General features: G+C 39.3%; 1 protein-coding gene across 4 annotated transcripts in view; it reads left to right on the top strand.

The window, feature by feature from the left end:
* LOC132545107 (ras-related protein Rab-3-like) overlaps positions 1-21,255 on the top strand; it is a 73,508-nt gene extending 52,253 nt beyond the window's left edge. For 3 of the 4 annotated variants that reach the window (XM_060208774.1, XM_060208772.1, XM_060208775.1), the window contains exons 4-5: positions 5,300-5,424; positions 17,138-21,255. In XM_060208774.1, coding sequence (XP_060064757.1) covers positions 5,300-5,424; positions 17,138-17,328 — 316 coding nt within the window. In that variant the 3' untranslated portion in view covers positions 17,329-21,255. Of the gene's footprint in view, positions 1-3,938; positions 4,064-5,299; positions 5,425-17,137 lie in introns of all 4 variants that reach the window. The other variant, XM_060208773.1, reaches the window with a different exon arrangement.
* The last annotated feature ends 334 nt before the right edge of the window (positions 21,256-21,589 follow it).

The following is a 21,589-nucleotide window of genomic DNA, read 5'->3' as shown; positions in this document are numbered from 1 at the left end:
GAAAATGGAGCTTTCTATATCATTTTACATTTATGTACCTGACTGTTCATTAGAAATATGTATTCTTTATAATATTGATATGTATACATAAAAAAGCAATGCTATAAATACATTGACCTGATATTGGATAATCCGTGATATTCAGTATCAGATGTGTGTAGACAGCTTGCTTTGAATTTCACATGTGTGTACATATGATGGATAAATCATGTGCTATTACAATAAACAAGTCAACGATTCATCTTATGTGGCATACCGGTATTTTTATTGTTCAAATTCATCACAACATGAAAAGCATATGATTATTATGAGTTTTTTTGTGTGCTTCATTATCTGAATGTAACTAAGGCATATATATATATACAATGCTGATTGAAAATCAGAAGTGATAAATGATATTTTTTCATGGTTTTATGAAACACCAAAATTTCAGACAACAGTTCTCAGAAATACCTTTTATCTACATTTTACACATGCATTGTTCTGGGGTTTGTGTCCTAATTCTCAAATGAGCTAATTCTGTTTTCAAATGGTAATTATTGCTGTTTGTTTTAGGTGTAGCATCTTTAACATGTCACATATGTCAACAAGCCATGTATGTCTACACGGTAGTGTCAGATTTATAAGAACCAGCAGTTGCCAAGATGTACCATATTTTCCAGCCCTGTAAACCGCACCTGTGTATAAGCTGCAGAGCCGCTTTTGAACGATTTTCACAATTTCATCCATGTATAAGCTACACCCTTTCTTATGATATGATGACCATTGTTTTGATGTTTGATATACAGGTAACAGGAAGCTTTTTGTCCAGATTCTCAGTGTAACTTTTAAGAAACTTTACTGATGATTTTTGCACAGATAATCCTTTATTTTAGGGACGTATTTGTTACAGTCACCAACACGTGGTATTCGTAAAACAGTTTATGACTTATTTTACTGATACTAGATTTTTTTCCCATTCTGCTGATATTTTTGGTTTCGTCCACATATAAGCTGCTCTGGCATATAAGCCGTACGCCGAACTCACAAGGAAAAGAGTCCTGGGTTATAGGCTGGAAAATATGGTACACCCCAGTGTAAAATGCCCGATACACAAGTTTGAAGCGATATCACCACAAAACAAAAATTAAAACATGTTTATTAGGAATGATCAAGTGTCCTTTTAGAAAAATGTGTATAATTAGCATCTGAACCAACATATCGGTCCATTAAACAAATTTTGATGAATATGTTTGCCTTACAAAACTCTTACAAGGGTCAGAATTAAACTAATTGATTGACATAGTTAAAAAAGATGAAGATATGTAATATATTATATATCTGGAATTTTTTTTTTTTTTTTTTCTGATACAACCCCCAGCAAAAAGTGTAGTATTTGTCTGTGTCCATGTGTGAAGTATATCTGCACAAAACAGGAGATGTCTACTTTGTCTCAATAAACAGTATGAAGTAATGTCTAAATGAAAAGCATATAACAATGTCTTATCAAACAGTTTGTAGTAATGTCTAATCAAAAAGTGTGTAATAATGTCTTATCAAACAGTGTGTAGTAATGTCTTATCACACAGTTTGTAACAATGTCTTATCAAACAGTTTGTAGTAATGTCTTATCAAACAGTGTGAAGTAATGTCTTATCAAACAGTTTGTAGTAATGTCTTATCAAACAGTTTGTAATAATGTCTAATCAAAAAGTGTGTAATAATGTCTTATCAAACAGTGTGTAGTAATGTCTTATCACACAGTTTGTAACAATGTCTTATCAAACAGTTTGTAGTAATGTCTTATCAAACAGTGTGAAGTAATGTCTTATCAAACAGTTTGTAGTAATGTCTTATCAAACAGTTTGTAATAATGTCTTATCAAACAGTGTGCAATAATGTCTTATCAAACAGTATGTGGTAATGTCTTATCAAACAGTGTGTAATAATGTCTTATCAAACAGTTTGTAGCAATGTCTTATCAAACAGTGTGTAGCAAGGTCTTATCAAACAGTGTGTAGCAATGTCTTATCAAACAGTTTGTAGTAATGTCTTATCAAACAGTTTGTAGTAATGTCTTATCAAACAGTGTGTAGTAATGTCTTATTAAACAGTGTGTAGCAATGTCTTATCAAACAGTTTGTAGTAATGTCTTAATAAACATTATTTAACAATGATATTTCACAGCCTGTAGCAGTTATTAAACATATTTATATTTGCATATCAAATTGTTTACAGCTGTGCCTTATTAACCATTTATTGCAATGTTTTTAGGAAAAACTATCTAGCTGTGTATATTATTGTACTTTATTGGTTTTAAACAACAACACTATATTTTGTGCTGAAGGGTTTCTTGGTATTTACAAGTATATTAGAATTTAGATTAGACTAGTGATATTACCCGTGCTGATTTTAGTTTGAAATTGTATAAATGTTAAAAGTAGGCCTTGTGGGGATTACAACATGATGTAACCTCTAACACCAAATGTTTAGAGGATGTTAACTCTTAATTATTGTGGGGATTTTAACACTACATGTTTAGAGGATGTTAGCACTAGATGTTGTGGGGATGTTAACATGGAATGTTGTGGGGATGTTAACACGGAACATTGTGGAGATGTTAACACTAAATGTTGAGGGGATGTTAACACTAGATGTTATGGGGATGATAATACTAGATGTTGTGGGGATGTCAACACTAGATGTTGAGGGAATGTTAACACTATATGTTGTGGGGATGTTAACACTAGATGTTGTGGGGGTGTTAACACTATATGTTGTGGGGATGTTAACACTAGATGTTGTGGGGATGTTAACACTATATGTTGTGGGGATTTAGCACTAGATGTTGTGGGGATGTTAACACTATATGTTGTGGGGATGTTAACACTATATGTTGAGTGGATGTTAACACTATATGTTGAGGGGATGTTAACACTATATGTTGTGGGGATTTAGCACTAGATGTTGTGGGGAATACACGGAATGTTGTGGGGATGTTAACACGGAACATTGTGGAGATGTTAACACTAAATGTTGTGGAGATGTTAACACTATATGTTGAGGGGATGTTAACACTAGATGTTGTGGGGATTTAGCACTAGATGTTGTGGGGAATACACGGAATGTTGTGGGGATGTTAACACTAGATGTTGTGGGGATGTTAACACTAGATGTTGTGGGGATGTTAACACTATATGTTGAGGGGATGTTAAAACTAGATGTTGTGGGGATGTTAACACTAAATGTTGTGGGGATGTTAACACTGTATGTTGAGGGGATGTTAACACTAAATGTTGTGGGGATGTTAACACTATATGTTGAGGGGATGTTAACACTATATGTTGTGGGGATGTTAACACTAGTTGTTGTGGGGATGTTAACACTAGATGTTATTAGAATGTTAACACGGAATGTTGTGGGGATGTTAACACCAGATGTTGTGGGGATGTTAGCACTAGATGTTGTGGGGATGTTAACACTAAATGTTGAGGGGATGTTAACACTAGATGTTGTGGGGATGTTAACACTATATGTTGTGGGGATGTTAACACTAGATGTTGTGGGGATGTTAACACTAAATGTTGTGGGGGTGTTAACACTAAATGTTGTGACCATGTTATAGCACTAGATGTTGTGGGGATGTTAACACTAAATGTTGTGGGGATGTTAACAAGGAATTTGGTTGGGATGTTAACACTATATGTTGAGGGGATGTTAACACTATATGTTGTGGGGATTTAGCACTAGATGTTGTGGGGAATACACGGAATGTTGTGGGGATGTTAACACTAGATGTTGTGGGGATGTTAACACTATATGTTGTGGGGATGTTAACACTAAATGTTGTGGGGGTGTTAACACTAAATGTTGTGACCATGTTATAGCACTAGATGTTGTGAGAATGGTTTTGTTGTTGTCCTGTTGTCACTCTCTGTCTCTGCTTGTATTGTGACTAGGTGTACTCAGATCAAGACCCATGCATGGAGTAACGCCTGCGTCTTACTAGTGGGTAACAAGTGCGACATTGAAGAGTCGCGCTGTGTGTCCACTAAGTCAGGAGAGGAACTGGCCAAGGACTTAGGTAACACTGCTGACAGCGAGCTCCTTGCATGCTTGGCTATGTTTACACCTGCTTATACTTACTGCCAGCCCCTTCTATTAAAGGCTGCATTTGTTCAAAGTTTGTGGGCAGTTTTCACATACATACATTGTAAAGGAAATAAAATAAAAGAACACCTTTGACACATCAATGTGTCCACGGCTGTGATGATTTCAAATATTTATTGTTGTATCTCATAATTCTTTATATAGGAGATGACAACAGAAATATTGTAGATGAAATAATAATCCAATGAAAAGTCAGTAGGTTAAATATATAAAAAGTCCTCTGTAACCTGTGTATGTATGTGACATCTTCTTGTAAAATTTGGAAGTTTGTTTTGATATATTGTTATTTTGACCAAGAGACAACAGATCTGTGACTCCATCATCACAGGTACAACTTAATGTTAATATTGGGCAAATTTATAGAAAGCAAAAACATTCTTTTTAGATATTTTTCCTCTTCGAAAATTCTAGACACCATTCCTTACTAGAAACATGGCCGAAGGAATTCCCCATTGATTTTCTTAATGAGAACCAAAATATGTGGAAACAATACAGAATAATTGATAAGGGTACGTAGCCAGACTGATTCCACTCTAGGAGGAGTCATTGATCTGAATCTTACAAGTGTTTGGTCTTCCTTTTTCCTGATTGATTTTGCTCATATTGAAACATGTTGTTTTCTAGATCAATGAGTGCTTGTCATACAATGGATTCCATGATCTGAAAGTTTTTATTTTGTTGAAAAATAAATCTTTATAGGTATAATATTTTTGTTGGACAAGTTCCAAGAAAATTTAGTTATTGTCTTTACTAGATAGCCCATAAATAATGTGACTGGTAATTCTGTGTGACAAGAACCCATTGGACTAATTTCTGTAGATTTTTGTGAGAGCTTTTTCTGATGGTTTGAGGTTCTGTGTATGCACAGCTTGGAATGGTTGTTAGCTAGTGTTGCAGGCTTAAAAAGCTTTTAACATGTAGTGTAGTTGCCTCCTAGAATGCACCTTTTTATTGCTTGCCTGCACCATTAACCATTTTCCTTTTAGACAGGATTTTTTTCAGTGAAGAACATTCAAGAGAAAGACAGGAATAGAAGAGATGTTACAAGGACCTCTGTACAGTTATCTCCCTTCGGGTTCTGTGCAGTTATCTCCCTTTGGGTTCTGTGCAGTTATGTCTCTTTGAACTGTGCCCTATTGTTACATTGCAGGTGTACTCAGATCAAGACATACTCATGGGATAATGCACAGATTGTTTTAGTGGGAAACAAGTGTGACCTTGAGGATGAGAGAGTGGTATCCACAGAGAGAGGCAAGCAGCTGGCCGACCAAATAGGTACATCTTCGCTGTACAAAATGATCTTTTCTGAGTCCAACACAGCACCATCATGGCCAACTGTAGTTTGTAGCTATGCCTAAGTCACCACAAGGTCGCAATGTATAGCGGTGCCAAGGTCACCATCAGGTAGCAGTGTATAGTGGTGCGTAGGTCACCACAAGGTGGCAGTGCATAGTGGTGCGTAGGTCACCACAAGGTGGTAGTGTGTAGTGGTGTATAGGTCACCACCAGGTGGCAGTGTGTAGTGGTGTCAAGGTCACCACTAGGTGGCTGTGTGTAGTGGTGCCTAGGTCACCACAAGGTGGCAGTTTGTAGTGGTGCTTAGGTCACCACCAGATGGCAGTTTGCCTGTGCCTAGGACACCAACAGGTTACAGTTTGTAGTGGTGCCTAGGTCACCACCAGGTGTCAGTTTGTAGTGGTGCCAAGGCCACCACTAGGTGGCAGTGTGTAGTGGTGCCTAGGTCACCACAAGGTGGCAGTTTGTAGTGGTGCCTAGGTCACCACCAGATGGCAGTTTGCCTGTGCCAAGGACACCAACAGGTTACAGTTTATAGTGGTGCTTAGGTCACCACTAGGTTACAGTGTGAAGTGGTGCCTAGATCACCACCAGGTGTCAGTTTGTAGTGGTGCTTAGGTCACCACTAGGTTACAGTGTGGAGAAGTGCCTAGGTCACCACCAGGTGACAGTTTGTAGTGAAGCTTAGGTCACCACTAGGTGGCAGTGTGTAGTGATGCCTAGGTCACCACCAGGTAGCAATTAGTAGTGGTGCTTAGGTCACCACCAGATGTCAATTTGTAGTGGTGCCTTGTTCACCATCAGGTTATAGTTTGTAGTGGTGCTTAGGTCACCACCAGGTGGCAGTTTATATTGGTACTTAGGTCACCGCCAGGTGGCAGTTTGTAGTGGTGCCTAGGTCACCACAAGGTATCAGTGTGTAGTGGTGCCTAGGTCACCACCAGGTGACAGTTTGTAGTGGTGCTTAGGTCACCACCACACGTCAATTTGTAGTGGTGCTTAGGTCACCACCAGGTGACAGTTTATAGTGGTGCTTAGGTGCTAGGTCACCACCAGGTGACAGTATATAGTGGTGCTTAGGTCACCATTAGGTGGCAGTGTGTAGTGGTGCTTAGGTCACCAACAGGTAGCAGTTTGAGTGGTGCTTAGGTCACCATCAGGTGATAGTTTTCCAGTGCCTAGGTCACCACCAGGTAGCAGTGTGTAGTGGTGCTTAGGTCACCACCAGGTGACAGTATATAGTGGTGCTTAGGTCACCATTAGGTGACAGTATATAGTGGTGCTTAGGTCACCATTAGGTGGCAATGTGTAGTGGTGCTTAGGTCACCAACAGGTAGCAGTTTGAGTGGTGCTTAGGTCACCATCAGGTGATAGTTTGCCAGTGCCTAGGTCACCACCAGGTAGCAGTGTGTAGTGGTGCTTAGGTCACCACCAGGTGACAGTTTGTAGTGGTGCTTAGGTCACCACTACATGTCAATTTGTAGTGGTGCTTAGGTCACCACCAGATGTCAATTTGTAGTGGTGCCTAGGTCATCACCAGGTGACAGTTTGTAGTGGTGCTTAGGTCACTACCAGGCCCCAGCTGCTCAGAGCTGTTTAGAGTGAACCAGTGATTAGTGAAAAATTCTACATATGAATTGTACAATTATGAGAAGGTTTGTTGATATTTCACAGCTGCAGGTTTTTTAATACATGTCAGATTGATATTTTTGTGTATCAATTTTGCTTTTAATACCAGTGTTTTTAAGCAACAACAAATTGATTTTTTCGCTAACCAGTGGTGAATTCTAATCAACTTTTGAACAACTGGGGCCAGGTGGCAGTTTGCCTGTGCTTAGGTCACCACCAGATGGCAGCTTGCCTGTGCTTAGGTCACCACCAGGTGGCAGTTTGCCTGTGCTTAGGTCACCACCAGGTGGCAGTTTGCCTGTGCTTATGTCAGCACCAGATGGCAGCTTGCCTGTGCTTAGGTCAGCACCAGGTGGCAGCTTGCCTGTGCTTAGGTCACCACCATGTGGCAGTTTGCCTTTGCTTAGGTCACCACCAGGTGGCAGTTTGCCTTTGCTTAGGTCACCACCAGGTGGCAGTTTGCCTGTGCTTATGTCACCACCAGATGGCAGCTTGCCTGTGCTTAGGTCACCACCAGGTGGCAGCTTGCCTGTGCTTAGGTCACCACCAGGTGGCAGTTTGCCTTTGCTTAGGTCACCACCAGATGGCAGTTTGCCTTTGCTTAGGTCACCACCAGGTGGCAGTTTGCCTGTACCTTAGTGCATGTATTTTTTGTTACATAACAAACATGCTGAAGTTAAAAGAATTAGTGCCAACCGTTATATGAATAATACTATATACAATATATAAAGGGGTCTCTTATTATCAAAAGTGATGGTAATGAGAGCTAACCTTAACTGTGCTGTCTGTCTTGGTACAAAAAAAACCCTTCTTCCAATAAATTAACTGAATGGATTTCTGTACATTTGGTTATAGTAAATATGAATGCTGCATTTTCCTAAACCTCTCAGCGCTCTGTACAAAATCCTTGACTTGTTTAAGTGTGCACAGAACTAGAAACTAATCTGATCAATAACTTGATATATACATTAAGTTGTAATAGCAAGGAATAATGAAAACACCTTGCCTAAAACTTATGACCCTTCAGTTTCTAGCCAGAAACCCTACTGCCCGAATAAAGGGAAGTTGGGGTTTGAATTCATTGATACAGATTTACAGAAATGAGTCTGAATTCATACATATGAATTTACTGGCAGAATCTGAAAATCTTAAACTTGGAATCTAAAGAGAACCAGTGAATGGTTGGGAACTGCTGATATAAATAGGATTTAGTGGTAAAGATCAATAGCCAGTTAAGGGCTGTAGTAGTGCTGTAGGCCAGTATCAATAACCATTATCATAATTAGTCTCAAATTGATTTACCTCTGTTCATGTCCAGATTGGACAGCTTTCATATGGGGGGTGGTCTCAAAAGGCAAACTTTACACCTAGCATAGCATTCATTTTCAAGGTTATACAAGAGAACTAGATGCCAACTTTAAGAGTCCAGGTCTATGTAAGAGCCATGTATGTTAATTTAGAGAGTCCTGGGTTATGTAGGATTCATGTATGATAATTTAGAGAGTCCAGGTTTACGTAGGAGCCATGTATGATAATTTAGGGAGTCCAGGGTTATGTAAGAGCCATGTATGATAATTTAGAGAGTCCTGGGTTATGTAGGATTCATGTATGATAATTTAGAGAGTCCAGGTTTATGTAAGAGCCATGTACGATAATTTAGAGAGTCCAGGTTTATGTAAGAGCCATGTATGATAATTTAGAGAGTCCTGGGTTATGTAGGATTCCTGTATGTTAACTTAGAGAGTCCAGGGTTATGTAGGAGTCATGTATATTAACTTAGATAGTACTGGGTTATGTAGGAGTCATGTATATTAACTTATAGAGTACTGGGTTATGTAGGAGTCATGTATATTAATTTAGAGAGTCATGGGTTATGTAGGAGTCATGTATGTTAATTTAGAGAGTCCTGGGTTATGTAGGACTCCTGTATGTTAATTTAGAGAGTCCAGGGTTATGTAGGACTCCTGTATGTTAACTTAGAGAGTCCAGGGTTATGTAGGAGTCATGTATATTAACTTAGAGAGTATTGGGTTATGTAGGAGTCATGTATATTAACTTAGAGAGTACTGGGTTATGTAGGAGTCATGTATATTAACTTAGAGAGTCCAGAGTTATGTTGTATTTTTAGCCCACCATCATCAGATGATGGGCTATTCATATTGCCCTGCTTTCGTGGTCCGTCTGTCCATCGAGCCGTCAGTCCGTCCGTAAACAATTCTTGTTACTGCTATTTCTGGAAAAGTTCTGGATGGATCTTTCTCAAATTTCATATGCAGGTTCCCCTTGGTCTCTAGTTGTGCATTGCACCTTTCTTGGACTGATTCGAATTCAAGATGGCTGACAGGCGGCCATCTTGGAGTTTTAAAGTAAAAGTTTGTTACTGCTATTTCTGGGAAAGTACTTGATGGATCTATCTCAAATTTCATGTGCCAGTTCCCTTTGGTCCTTAGTTGTGCATTATACCTTTTTGGACTGATCCGAATTCAAGATGGCAGCTTTATTTTGAAAGTAAAAGTTTGTTACCGCAATTTCTGAGAAAGTACTGGATGGATCTTTGTCAAATTTCATATGGAGCTTCCCTTTGGTCCCTAGTTGTGCAGTGTACCTTTTTTTGGACTGATTCGAATTCAAGATTGCCCACAGATGGCCATCTTGGATTTTGAAAGTAAAAGTTTGTTATCGCTATTTCTGGGAAAGTACTGGATGGATCCTTCTGATATTTCATAGGTATTGGTTTCCCTTGGTCCCTAGTTGTGCATTGTACCTTTTTTGGACTGATTTGAAATCAAGGTGGCCCACAGGCAGCCATCTTGGATGTTGACAGTAAGACAGTAGTTTGTTATTGCTGTGACAGGATTCTTCTCAAATTTCATAGTTAGCTTCCTCTTGGTACCTAGTTAAGCATTGTCCCATATTTAAAATGATCTGAAAAACAAAATGGCCTATGGCTCTCCATCTTGGATTTGAACAGCGAGTGATTGTTTTATGGCTATTTCTTACCTACATGATCAGTCATTCTCAAGTTTCAGACTTTCTAATTTAAGTAAACATTGATAAATACACTGTTTAGGGTGTATACTAAACTATGCAATGAATTGAGTTAATGGCATATGGGTTGACACATGAGAAGTAACAGAAGATTTGATTTATTAAAAATGTCAACAATTCCTAATATTTAAGTGTTAGTGTTACAAAAACATTAATGTAATAAAATAAACTTCAAAATTTAAAATTTAAAAAAAAAAAAAAATAGTTTTAAAAAACTTTGAACTTTTATTATACTTGTTGCACTCTTGTACATGTGCATCATTTCATCATCATCATCACCATCATTATTCATTTTGAATTTAATAAGTATACAACTTAATAAATGGTGTTCATTTTATCACTGTATCCCTATAAAAATATCTTGTGCCATCATTGAGTACATTCAAGACCAGTTCATGAACATTTACAACACCTGCAACAAAAAAAAAAATTAATTAGCAAATCTTCAAGAACTGAAAATAGATCCTCAAATGGTGGGCGTCAAGATCCCACTGGGATCTCTTGTATATTGGTTCTAGGGGTTGATACCAATATCAATACTTATTTTTTTACAGGGTTCATGATTTGAAGTATAAGATAGGATATATATTTGAATGGTAGGTTGTAAAATCGAGAAAAACACCTGACTATTCTCTGGGTTCATATGGTGCTGAATCCTCTTCTTACGCTAATTTCACATGCTGAATCTGAAAACTTAGTTGCTTTACATTTGATTGTACTATGTAAACATGATTATTCCCTGATCTATCACAAAATCAAACAAGTTACCAGTGTTATATTGGTGCTGCTGACCTAAATTCCTTTGTTATTCTGATAAAAATACGGTGAACACTGACAGATTCTGGCTCCAAGCCATCGTTGTAATGATTCTATAATGACAGCCTTCAGAAATAAATAGCAACATCAAAAGATTCATGTGGGAAGAGTCTGCTGATTGTCTATTGATCAACTGAATTCTTTCTGATTTCTCATTGATTTGCTACAGAACAATAGTAATTGATATAAAATACAAAAACAATCAAAAATGCAAAGCTAAATCTCATCATTTCTTAATTCAAATGGTAAGAATTGGAATTTGTCTTAAACAAAACTGATTGCATGGGAGCTGGAGGACAGGGGCAGAATGTTAGAGGCTGATTGGAAGGGTTAGATGACATCAGATGTTGAGAGACACAACCAGAATGACAGAGGTTGCGGGGCTGGTTTAGGTAAGGACAGGGGCTTAGAGACACAAGTGGAATGACAGAAATTGAGGAGCAAGGTTAGGTAAGGACAGGGGCTGAGAGACACAACCAGAATGACAGAGGTTGAAGGGCAGTGTTAGGTAAGGACAGAGGCTGAGAGACACAACCAGAATGACAGAGGTTTAAGGGCAATGTTAGGTAAGGACACAACCAGGCTGAGAGACACAACCAGAATTACAGAGTTTGAGGGGCTGGGTTAGGTTAGGACAGGGGTTGAGAGACACAACCAGAATGACAGAGGTTGAAGGGCAGTGTTAGGTAAGGACAGGGGCTGAGAGATACATCCAGAATGACAGAGGTTGAGGGGCAGGGTAAGGTTAGGACAGGGGCTGAGAGACACAACCAGAATGACAGAGGTTGAGTGGCTGGGTTAGGTTAGGACAGGGGCTGAGAGACACAACCAGAATTACAGAGTTTGAGGGGCTGGGTTAGGTTAGGACAGGGGCTGAGAGACACAACCAGAATGACAGAGGTTGAAGGGCAGTGTAAGGTAAGGACAGGGGCTGAGAGACACAACCAGAATGACAGAGGTTGAAGGGCAGTGTTAGGTAAGGACAGAGGCTGAGAGACACAACCAGAATGACAGAGGTTTAAGGGCAATGTTAGGTAAGGACACAACCAGGCTGAGAGACACAACCAGAATTACAGAGTTTGAGGGGCTGGGTTAGGTTAGGACAGGGGTTGAGAGACACAACCAGAATGACAGAGGTTGAAGGGCAGTGTTAGGTAAGGACAGGGGCTGAGAGACACATCCAGAATGACAGAGGTTGAGGGGCAGGGTAAGGTTAGGACAGGGGCTGAGAGACACAACCAGAATGACAGAGGTTGAGGGGCTTGGTTAGGTTAGGACAGGGGCTGAGAGACACAACCAGAATTACAGAGTTTGAGGGGCTGGGTTAGGTTAGGACAGGGGCTGAGAGACACAACCAGAATGACAGAGGTTGAAGGGCAGTGTAAGGTAAGGACAGGGGCTGAGAGACACATCCAGAATGACAGAGGTTGAGGGGCAGTGTAAGGTAAGGACAGGGATTGAGAGACACATCCAGAATGACAGAGGTTGAGGGGCAGTGTAAGGTAAGGACAGGGACTGAGAGACACAACCAGAATGACAGAGGTTGAGGGGCAGTGTTAGGTAAGGACAGGGGCTGGGAGACACAACCAGAACGACAGAAGGAGAGGGGCAGGGTTAGGTAAATACAGGGGCTGAGAGACACAACCAGAATGACAGAAGGAGAGGGGCAGGGTTAGGTAAGTACAGGGACTGAAAGACACAACCAGAATGACAGAGGTTGAGGGGCTGGGTTAGGTTAGGACAGGGGCTGAGAGACACAACCAGAATGACAGAGTTTGAGGGGCTGGGTTAGGTTAGGACAGGGGCTGAGAGACACAACCAGAATGACAGAGGGTGAGGGGCAGTGTAAGGTAAGGACAGGGGCTGAGAGACACTACCAGAATGACAGGTTGAAGGGCAGGGTAAGGTAAGGACAGGGGCTGAGAGACACAGCCAGAATGACAGAGGGTGAGGGGCAGGGTTAGGTAATGACAGGGGCTGAGAGACACAACCAGAATGACAGAGGTTGAAGGGCTTGATTAGGTAAAGACAGGGGCTGGGAGACACAACCAGAATTACAGAGGTTGAGGGGCAGGGTGAGGTAAGAACAGTGGCTGAGAGACACAACCAGAATGACAGAGGATGAGGGGCAGTGTTAGGTAAGGACAGGGGCTGAGAGACAACGAGAATGACAGAGGTTGAGGGGCTTGGTTAGGTAAGGACAGGAGCTGAGAGACACAACAAGAATTACAGAGGTTGAGGGGCAGGGTGAGGTAAGAACAGTGGCTGGGAGACACAACCAGAATGACAGAGGCTGGGAGACACAACCTGAATGACAGAGGATGAGGGGCAGTGTTAGGTAAGGACAGAGGCTGAGAGACACAACGAGAATGACAGAGGTTGAGGGGCTTGGTTAGGTAAGGACAGGGGCTGAAAGACACAACCAGAATGACAGAGGCTGGAAGACACAACCAGAATGACAGAAGGGGAGGGGCTTGGTTAGGTAAGGACAGGGGCTGAGAGACACAACCAGAATAACAGAGGATGAGGGGCAGTGTTAGGTAAGGACAGGGGCTGAGAGACACAACGAGAATGACAGAGGTTGAGGGGCTTGGTTAGGTAAGGACAGGAGCTGAGAGACACAACAAGAATTACAGAGGTTGAGGGGCTTGGTTAGGTAAGGACAGGGGCTGAGAGACACAACCAGAATAACAGAGAATGAGGGGTTTGGTTAGGTAAGGACAGGGGCTGAGAGACACAACCAGAATGACAGAGGATGAGGGGCAGTGTTAGGTAAGGACAGGGGCTGAGAGACACAACGAGAATGACAGAGGTTGAAGGGCTTGATTAGGTAAAGACAGGGGCTGGGAGACACAACCAGAATTACAGAGGTTGAGGGGCAGGGTGAGGTAAGAACAGTGGCTGAGAGACACAACCAGAATGACAGAGGATGAGGGGCAGTGTTAGGTAAGGACAGGGGCTGAGAGACAACGAGAATGAGAGAGGTTGAGGGGCTTGGTTAGGTAAGGGCAGGAGCTGAGAGACACAACAAGAATTACAGAGGTTGAGGGGCTTGGTTAGGTAAGGACAGGGGCTGAAAGACACAACCAGAATGACAGAGGCTGGAAGACACAACCAGAATGACAGAAGGGGAGGGGCTTGGTTAGGTAAGGACAGGGGCTGAGAGACACAACCAGAATAACAGAGGATGAGGGGCAGTGTTAGGTAAGGACAGGGGCTGAGAGACACAACCAGAATAACAGAGGATGAGGGGCTTGATTAGGTAAGGACAGGGGCTGAGAGACACAACAAGAATTACAGAGGTTGAGGGGCTTGGTTAGGTAAGGACAGGGGCTGAGAGACACAACCAGAATTACAGAGGTTGAGGGGCAGGGTGAGGTAAGAACAGTGGCTGGGAGACACAACCAGAATGACAGAGGCTGGGAGACACAACCAGAATGACAGAGGATGAGGGGCAGTGTTAGGTAAGGACAGAGGCTGAGAGACACAACGAGAATGACAGAGGTTGAGGGGCTTGGTTAGGTAAGGACAGGAGCTGAGAGACACAACAAGAATTACAGAGGTTGAGGGGCTTGGTTAGGTAAGGACAGGGGCTGAGAGACACAACCAGAATAACAGAGGATGAGGGGCTTGATTAGGTAAGGACAGGGGCTGAGAGACACAACCAGAATGACAGAGGATGAGGGGCAGTGTTAGGTAAGGACAGGGGCTGAGAGACAACGAGAATGACAGAGGTTGAGGGGCTTGGTTAGGTAAGGACAGGAGCTGAGAGACACAACAAGAATTACAGAGGTTGAGGGGCTTGGTTAGGTAAGGACAGGGGCTGAAAGACACAACCAGAATTACAGAGGCTGAGGGGCAGTGTCAGGTAAGAACAGGGGTTGAGAGACACAACCAGAATGACAGAGGTTGAGGGGCAGGGTAAGGTAAGGACAGGGGCTGAGAGAAACAACTAGAATGACAGAGGTTGAGTGGCTGGTTTAGGTGAGGTCAGGGACTGAGAGACACAACTAGAATGACAGAGGGAGAGGGGCAGGGTTAGGTTAGGACAGGGGCTGAGAGAAATAACCAGATTGACAAATCACGGGAATTGGGATTTGATCAAAAAGGACCAGGAAGGGCCAGGACTAAAACCTAAGGAAAAGTCAGCATCAAAAATATTAACATTGATGGTGAGGCTGTAAGAGTTAATTGAATATCTGTAACAGAAGAAGGTAGATTTTAGTTATGGATCCCTCAGATCTCTGAACTTGGCAATGTTACAGTATATATCCAGAAATAAGTGTTCAGCTTTTCTTACAGCTTCACAGTTTTACCTATCATATGGAGAGAAAAACAGATTCATTGTTTCATTGAATTATTTAGCTTGTTTTTGTTGATAGGGAAATTACCATGTTACATATTGTGTGAAAAGAGAAAATGAAAATTGCCCTTTAATTGTAAATCATACACAGTGTTTTAATAGCTCATGGGACAAAGAATGTTTTACCAATGTCTGTTCTTACTGATCATCCTCTCTTATTACTGTCTAAAGGATTTAGATCAAACTTGACACAAAGTAAACTAAGACAATACCACAGATGTGTTTGTGTTTCAGGGTTCCAGGGTCAAGATTGTGACTTCTATATATGTAGAAATTTGTTGGACAGTGATAGTAATGTATATTGAAACCACAGCATTTATATCTTACAGACATTTTCTGTTTGGTTTCGAAATATATTATTCTCTAGCCAGGCCAACAGATATTTTCTATTGACTTTTTTCGGAAAGGCAAGACTAATGTAATTCATTCCTAACAGCTTTTTGGCTGTTTTGCAGAAAAATGATGGAAGTCAGCATTTTGCTCAATTGAATTTGAATTGATATAGTCCATTTCTCTGTCTGCTGAGAGAACAAGACACAAGAATGATCACAGTTTTGGGCCAGTTTGGCACCAACTCAGTACAGTGTGTGAACAGGGAGTTTTATACTGTCACTTGTATAAGGGCATATTTAGCACCGTATTGTGCCTGGAGGGAATGGGGACTTTATTGCTACAGAGACTTACTGTTGTTTAGAGCCAAAAACAATAGTATGATAGGACATGTTGAGACTGACACAGAACTTTACACTGTTTTATAAATGTCAGTGTTTAGTGTAATGAAAGCATGTCAGTCAATGTGAAGAACTCATTCAGATTCAATTTTCTCATCACTTCTTGCCATTTTCTGATTCATTGAAGAGCCAACTCATTTGTTATTTACTCCTACTTTGTAATAAATTTCATTTCCAAACATAAACTTTCACAAAAATTCTTTGCAAATTATTTTCTATTTCCTGTCTGTATAGGTGAAATTTAGGTTATTGCAAGCTCTCTTTGTTGTTTTTCTTGCAGCAGGATTCTTTCCTTTTGCATTGAACAAGTACATTTGCATCTTATTTTAAATCAAGCAGTAGTACTGAGAAAATTTAAGAAAATTTTAGTTCTTTGAAACATGAAATTACTAGCTTTCCTTTTGTTTTCTTCAGATAATGAAATTGAAATCTTTTTCAAGCAAAGTTCAAGTTTTGCTTCAAGGATTTTGATGAAACTTAATTGTAATATCATATTGTACAAAGACAATAAAACAAAAATAGAACTGGAATATTACATATCTTCAATTGAAATATTCAATGATCCTGAAATAGAACTGGAATATTCAATGATCCTGAAATAGAACTGGAATATTCAATGATCCTGAAATAGAACTGGAATATTCAATGATCCTGAAATAGAACTGGAATATTCAATGATCCTGAAATAGAACTGGAATATTCAATGATCCTGAAATAGAACTGGAATATTCAATGATCCCGAAATAGAACTGGAATATTCAATGATCCTGAAATAGAACTGGAATATTCAATGATCCTGAAATAGAACTGGAATATTCAATGATCCCGAAATAGAACTGGAATATTCCATGATCCTGAAATAGAACTGGAATATTCAATGTTCCCAAAATAGAAAAATAGAACTTGAATATTCAATAGTCCTGAAATAGAACTGGAATATGCTTGGAGTTATATTTCATATTTCGCTTGATGTATTTGTTTTTAGCTGCTAACATTGTTGCTATATTTAATGTAGGTACAGTTATGTTATGTGGATAATAATTACACATCTTCTGCTTTTATTTCTGTTATAGATATTTCTAGATTTATTTTTGGTCTCCTTCAGGATTGGAATTCTTCGAGACATCAGCTAAGGAAAATATCAACGTTAAAGCCGTGTTTGAGAGATTGGTAGACATCATTTGCGACAAAATGTCTGAAAGTTTGGATTCTGATCCTTCTCTTATCAACAGCCAGACAAAAGGAACAAGGCTGACAGAGAACACCAACCCACAGCAGGGAGGATGTCAATGCTAAGTGTTCACGGCTGACAGGGGCAGATAACTGCGAACACTTTGTGATGTGTAGGTTTCTCACATGTAACTAAGTAATAGAGGTTATTTCTTTGTTTTGGACTCCTGCACATTTCTGCCCTCGTCATAGGGAATAACTTCCCTGTAGTTTATGAATCTCGTGAGTTAGTTCAGTTTATGGGTATATACCTCAGTACTGGTAGGTATAGTCCAATCTTGTCAAGTATTGGTCAGTACTAGGAACTGGTCAGTATTATGTTGGAATGGTCAGTGCTGGTCAATCCTTCATTATGGGGTTGGTCAGTATAGATCAGGTTAAATACAACCTAGCAGTAGGAAGTTGATACTACAAGTAGAAAACCTACCAGCACTGACAATTTGATATGCATAAATTTAGTGATACAAATAGTTTTGTAAATTCATGATTGGCCCAAATAATGACAAAAACACTCTATAAAGTCATATAAAGAATGACGTATCCAGATGTCAACATTCTAATATATATATCAATGTGTAAAGTCATACATCCACAGAAAAAAATATGTATACATTGTCACTGTGCATTATCAAATCATGCACTGTCTCCATTTGGAGGTCTGACATGCCCATATCCTTAATTATCTCCCTTTCCGTGAATGTTAAAGGTGAGACCTCCATCAGGTATTGGTTGTCATGGCAATGGAGCATGATTTTACACAACTATGTGTCTTGTGTATAAAGTTAGAGCCTTGTGTCATGAGTTGCCATGGCAACTGAGAAGATGGAAGGTCCTGTGTAGAAAGCACGAATACTACATAAGTGTAGTAGTGTAGATGGCGCTGTATGTTCCAGGTAGATGTTCTATGTGTAAATATCTGAGAGTCACATGACTACCCGAATATAACGTAGATATATGTATCATTGTTCATCCAAGTTGGGCTGACATATTAGACAAAATCTCATTAGATTAATTACATATAAAATTGCTAATATTCATCATCGTGTATTTTTATTCCTTTTGTTTAAAATATGATATTCATTGTGTATATTGAATACCTACATGCCAAAGGATCAGATTTCAACACTCTGCTGTTAAAAGTCTTTTGCATGATTAAACAGAAAAATATACTGCATGTATAGAAAGCTTTACCATAAAGTGTAGATAAACTGACAAAAAAAAGCTGAACTTCTTGTTATGGAATTGAACTGATATATCAACAAGCTGGATGATATTGTATAAGCTGTCACAGCAGTGTTTTGTCTAATGAAATCCACTGGTTTTGTTGATTCACTATCAATGTTTTCTGTGAATGAGAGAGCATGATATATATCTCCACAATCATGTTTTACCGAGATGTAACGAGAGAAAAAAAAATTTACATTTCATTATACTTTCTATTGCTGAATTTTGTCCTAATTCCTCATTAGTTTTGTTTTACTCTGTATTAGTTGTGTTCATTATAAAGATTTATTGTCAAAACATTCAACTCTACTCAAATCATCTCCCTTGGTTATACGTAACTATTTCTCTAAACAAAAGCAAAAAACATAATCTGAATCCCATAGTTCCAATTACAGTATTCCTGCTACTGAAGTGTTCAAGGTTGAAGATGAATTCAATAGTTTTGATGGATTATTATGAGTTATGTCCCTTGTTTAGCCTATCAAGGCAAGTACCGTATGTTCCACCAGTTCCACACAAGCTGAGGATGTAAGAGTTACCCTAGAAATTCAGAGAGAATTTTACTGGTGTTGACCACGTGACCAAACAATAAAGCTCACTTCTCAGTAGTTGCATTTTAAAATAGGGATCTGTGGTTCAGAAGAAGTTGCTTTTTACTTGTCATATTACAATATAACAAAGGTTAAAATTAATGTTACCAGTGACCACAATATTTCTGTATTACCGATGACAAGTTTCCATATCCTGATCTAGAAATCCGCTTTTTAATGACAGTACTTTGTCATCTATAAGTGCAATATTCTCATAGTATTTGGGACTTCTTACCCCGATACAATCAATCTTGACATATCCTTTCATGGGTTGAGATAACACTGTCCACATCACATAGAGATAAAAGATTTATTAACAAAGTTGTCTTCTTGGACGGGTTACCCAAACTTATTGACTCAACCAATATTTTGCTGCAATATTTACCATGCTGCTTCATGTTTTTATTCAAAAAAATGTTTTGTCATATTTTTTTCTGCTTTGTACAATGTATATGATGAGTGATTAATCTATACCTGTGACTATCATAGATAAAATTGTGATGATTGGATAAGAGTAAACATCCTATATACACTGTACTGTGTTAATATTTATATATAATTTGTTATTCTCTATGTTGTTAAATCCCTATAGATTTATTAGGTTGTGAATCAACTTGTTTTACTTTTTTAAAATTATAATTTTATTCAGTTAATCTGTTCTAATATTTGAGAGATTAATAATTTACAATCATTCCAAGGTGAAGGTCATGTCTCAAATTGTTTTGTGTTGTGTAATGACCCTGACCTTGTTCTCTTGTGAAATCCAAAGTGTTATATGACTTACATAAAACTTGTTTACATTCCAAATTAGACTACAGATTTCCTGAACAACCATTTGGCTTACAATTTTATCTTAAACTTATTTACCGGTATACATTTCCATTCCAAAGTCTGGAGAATTCACTTAGCTCATCCTGAAGATAGATTTTTTATTGTAATCAACATATTGAGAAAGATACAGATGAGTTTGATTTGAAGCTTTTGTTGTAAGAACATTCCATTGGACACAAACTTTTTCCTATGTGATCTGCCACACTTTGTTCATTATATGTATATATTTCTCTGATAGTCAATAGATATGGTCACAATATTAGACTACGAACATTTCTTAAACCTCCATAGTCTTCTACAATTTTACTCATATATGTTATAACTCTCTTTCAGTCATTGCTATAAACTAAACTGTGTGTACAAAGTAACTGGTCAGCCAGGTGTTATGAGACCCAGAAATGGTCAGCAAAGTAACTGGTCAGCCAGGTGTTATGGGACCCATAAATGGTCAGCAAAGTTTATTGGTCTGCCAGGTGTTAAAAAGACATCAATAGCTGTTCAACATAGTTTACTGATAAGCCAGGTGTTAAAAAGAGACCAGCAGTTGGTCAGCATTGTTTACTGGTCAGTCATGCGTTACAAAGGGACCAACAGTTGGTCAAGATGTTTTACTGGTCAGCTAGGTGTTACAAAGAGGCCAACAGTGGGTCAACATGTTTTACTGGTCAGCTAGCTGTTACAAATAGACCACTATTTGGTCAACATGGTTTATTGGTCAGCCATGTATTACAAAGAGGCCAACATCTTGTCAGGATGTCCCTAACACATTCATTGCAGAATGTCGCTCTTGTTTTAGAAGTCAATAAACATACGAATGTCTAAAATTCATTCAGAACAAGACCAAAAAATAAAATGATCAACCTTGTCTTTTTGTGTTAGTCCTATACATGGAAGCTTTGATAGAGAAAATCTTTTATCCAGATATCTGTCAAAGTATGATGGTTCGTTGTCACAAAGTGCTTATATTACAAGGTGATGTGAACACCTACTATGTAGCATATTGTGAGAATATCTTTTATCATCAGTGTACCATTAGAATATATACTTATTTGTGGACTTGTAACACAGCTGTCAGGTTAGTGTGTCCATTGTCACTCCTGTATAAAGGTGTCCCTCTCAGCACTGTTCCCTGTATACTGTTGTCGTGGTAACGTAGGTCATAGTCTCTCATGCTCATCGTATGTGATAGAAACATTTTTTGGTCTGGTTCCTAGTGATGATTATTATAATGGTGTAGAACCATCAATACTATTACACTACTACATATGTACCCATAGACCCACTCTTATATTTTCTTTGTCTAGAACTGTCTCTAGAGACAGTCCAATAATAAATCGTTGAAAGTCCATTCATGACTTTGTTATTTTTTGTCTGTTGTCATCAGATAGTGAGCTCTACAAACTGCCTTTTATCTGTGGTCTTTGCTGAAACTAAATCATCTCAATTTTACAGAAAACATTAGGCCCATAGGGCCTATATCTCTGACATGGCTGTGCTCTGCTGAAATTTCTTCATCACAACTAATATATCTAAGCACCCATCACCACACACCATACCTATTTTCCCATATAGCACCAACCCTCTGTCCCTAGGGGGTCACCCACCATTTACACAAAACTGATTCTTCACCCAAGAATGCTTTTTAGGTCGCCTGAGCCGAAGGCTATTGCCATCATGATTTG

This window comes from Ylistrum balloti, unplaced genomic scaffold (assembly GCF_031769215.1).
Source record: "Ylistrum balloti isolate Yb309-2 unplaced genomic scaffold, AGI_CSIRO_Ybal_v1 Utg369828, whole genome shotgun sequence".
Taxonomy (NCBI): Eukaryota; Metazoa; Mollusca; class Bivalvia; order Pectinida; family Pectinidae; genus Ylistrum; species Ylistrum balloti.
Note: the sequence above shows the minus strand (reverse complement) of the source record. Positions and strands in the feature narration are given on the sequence as shown.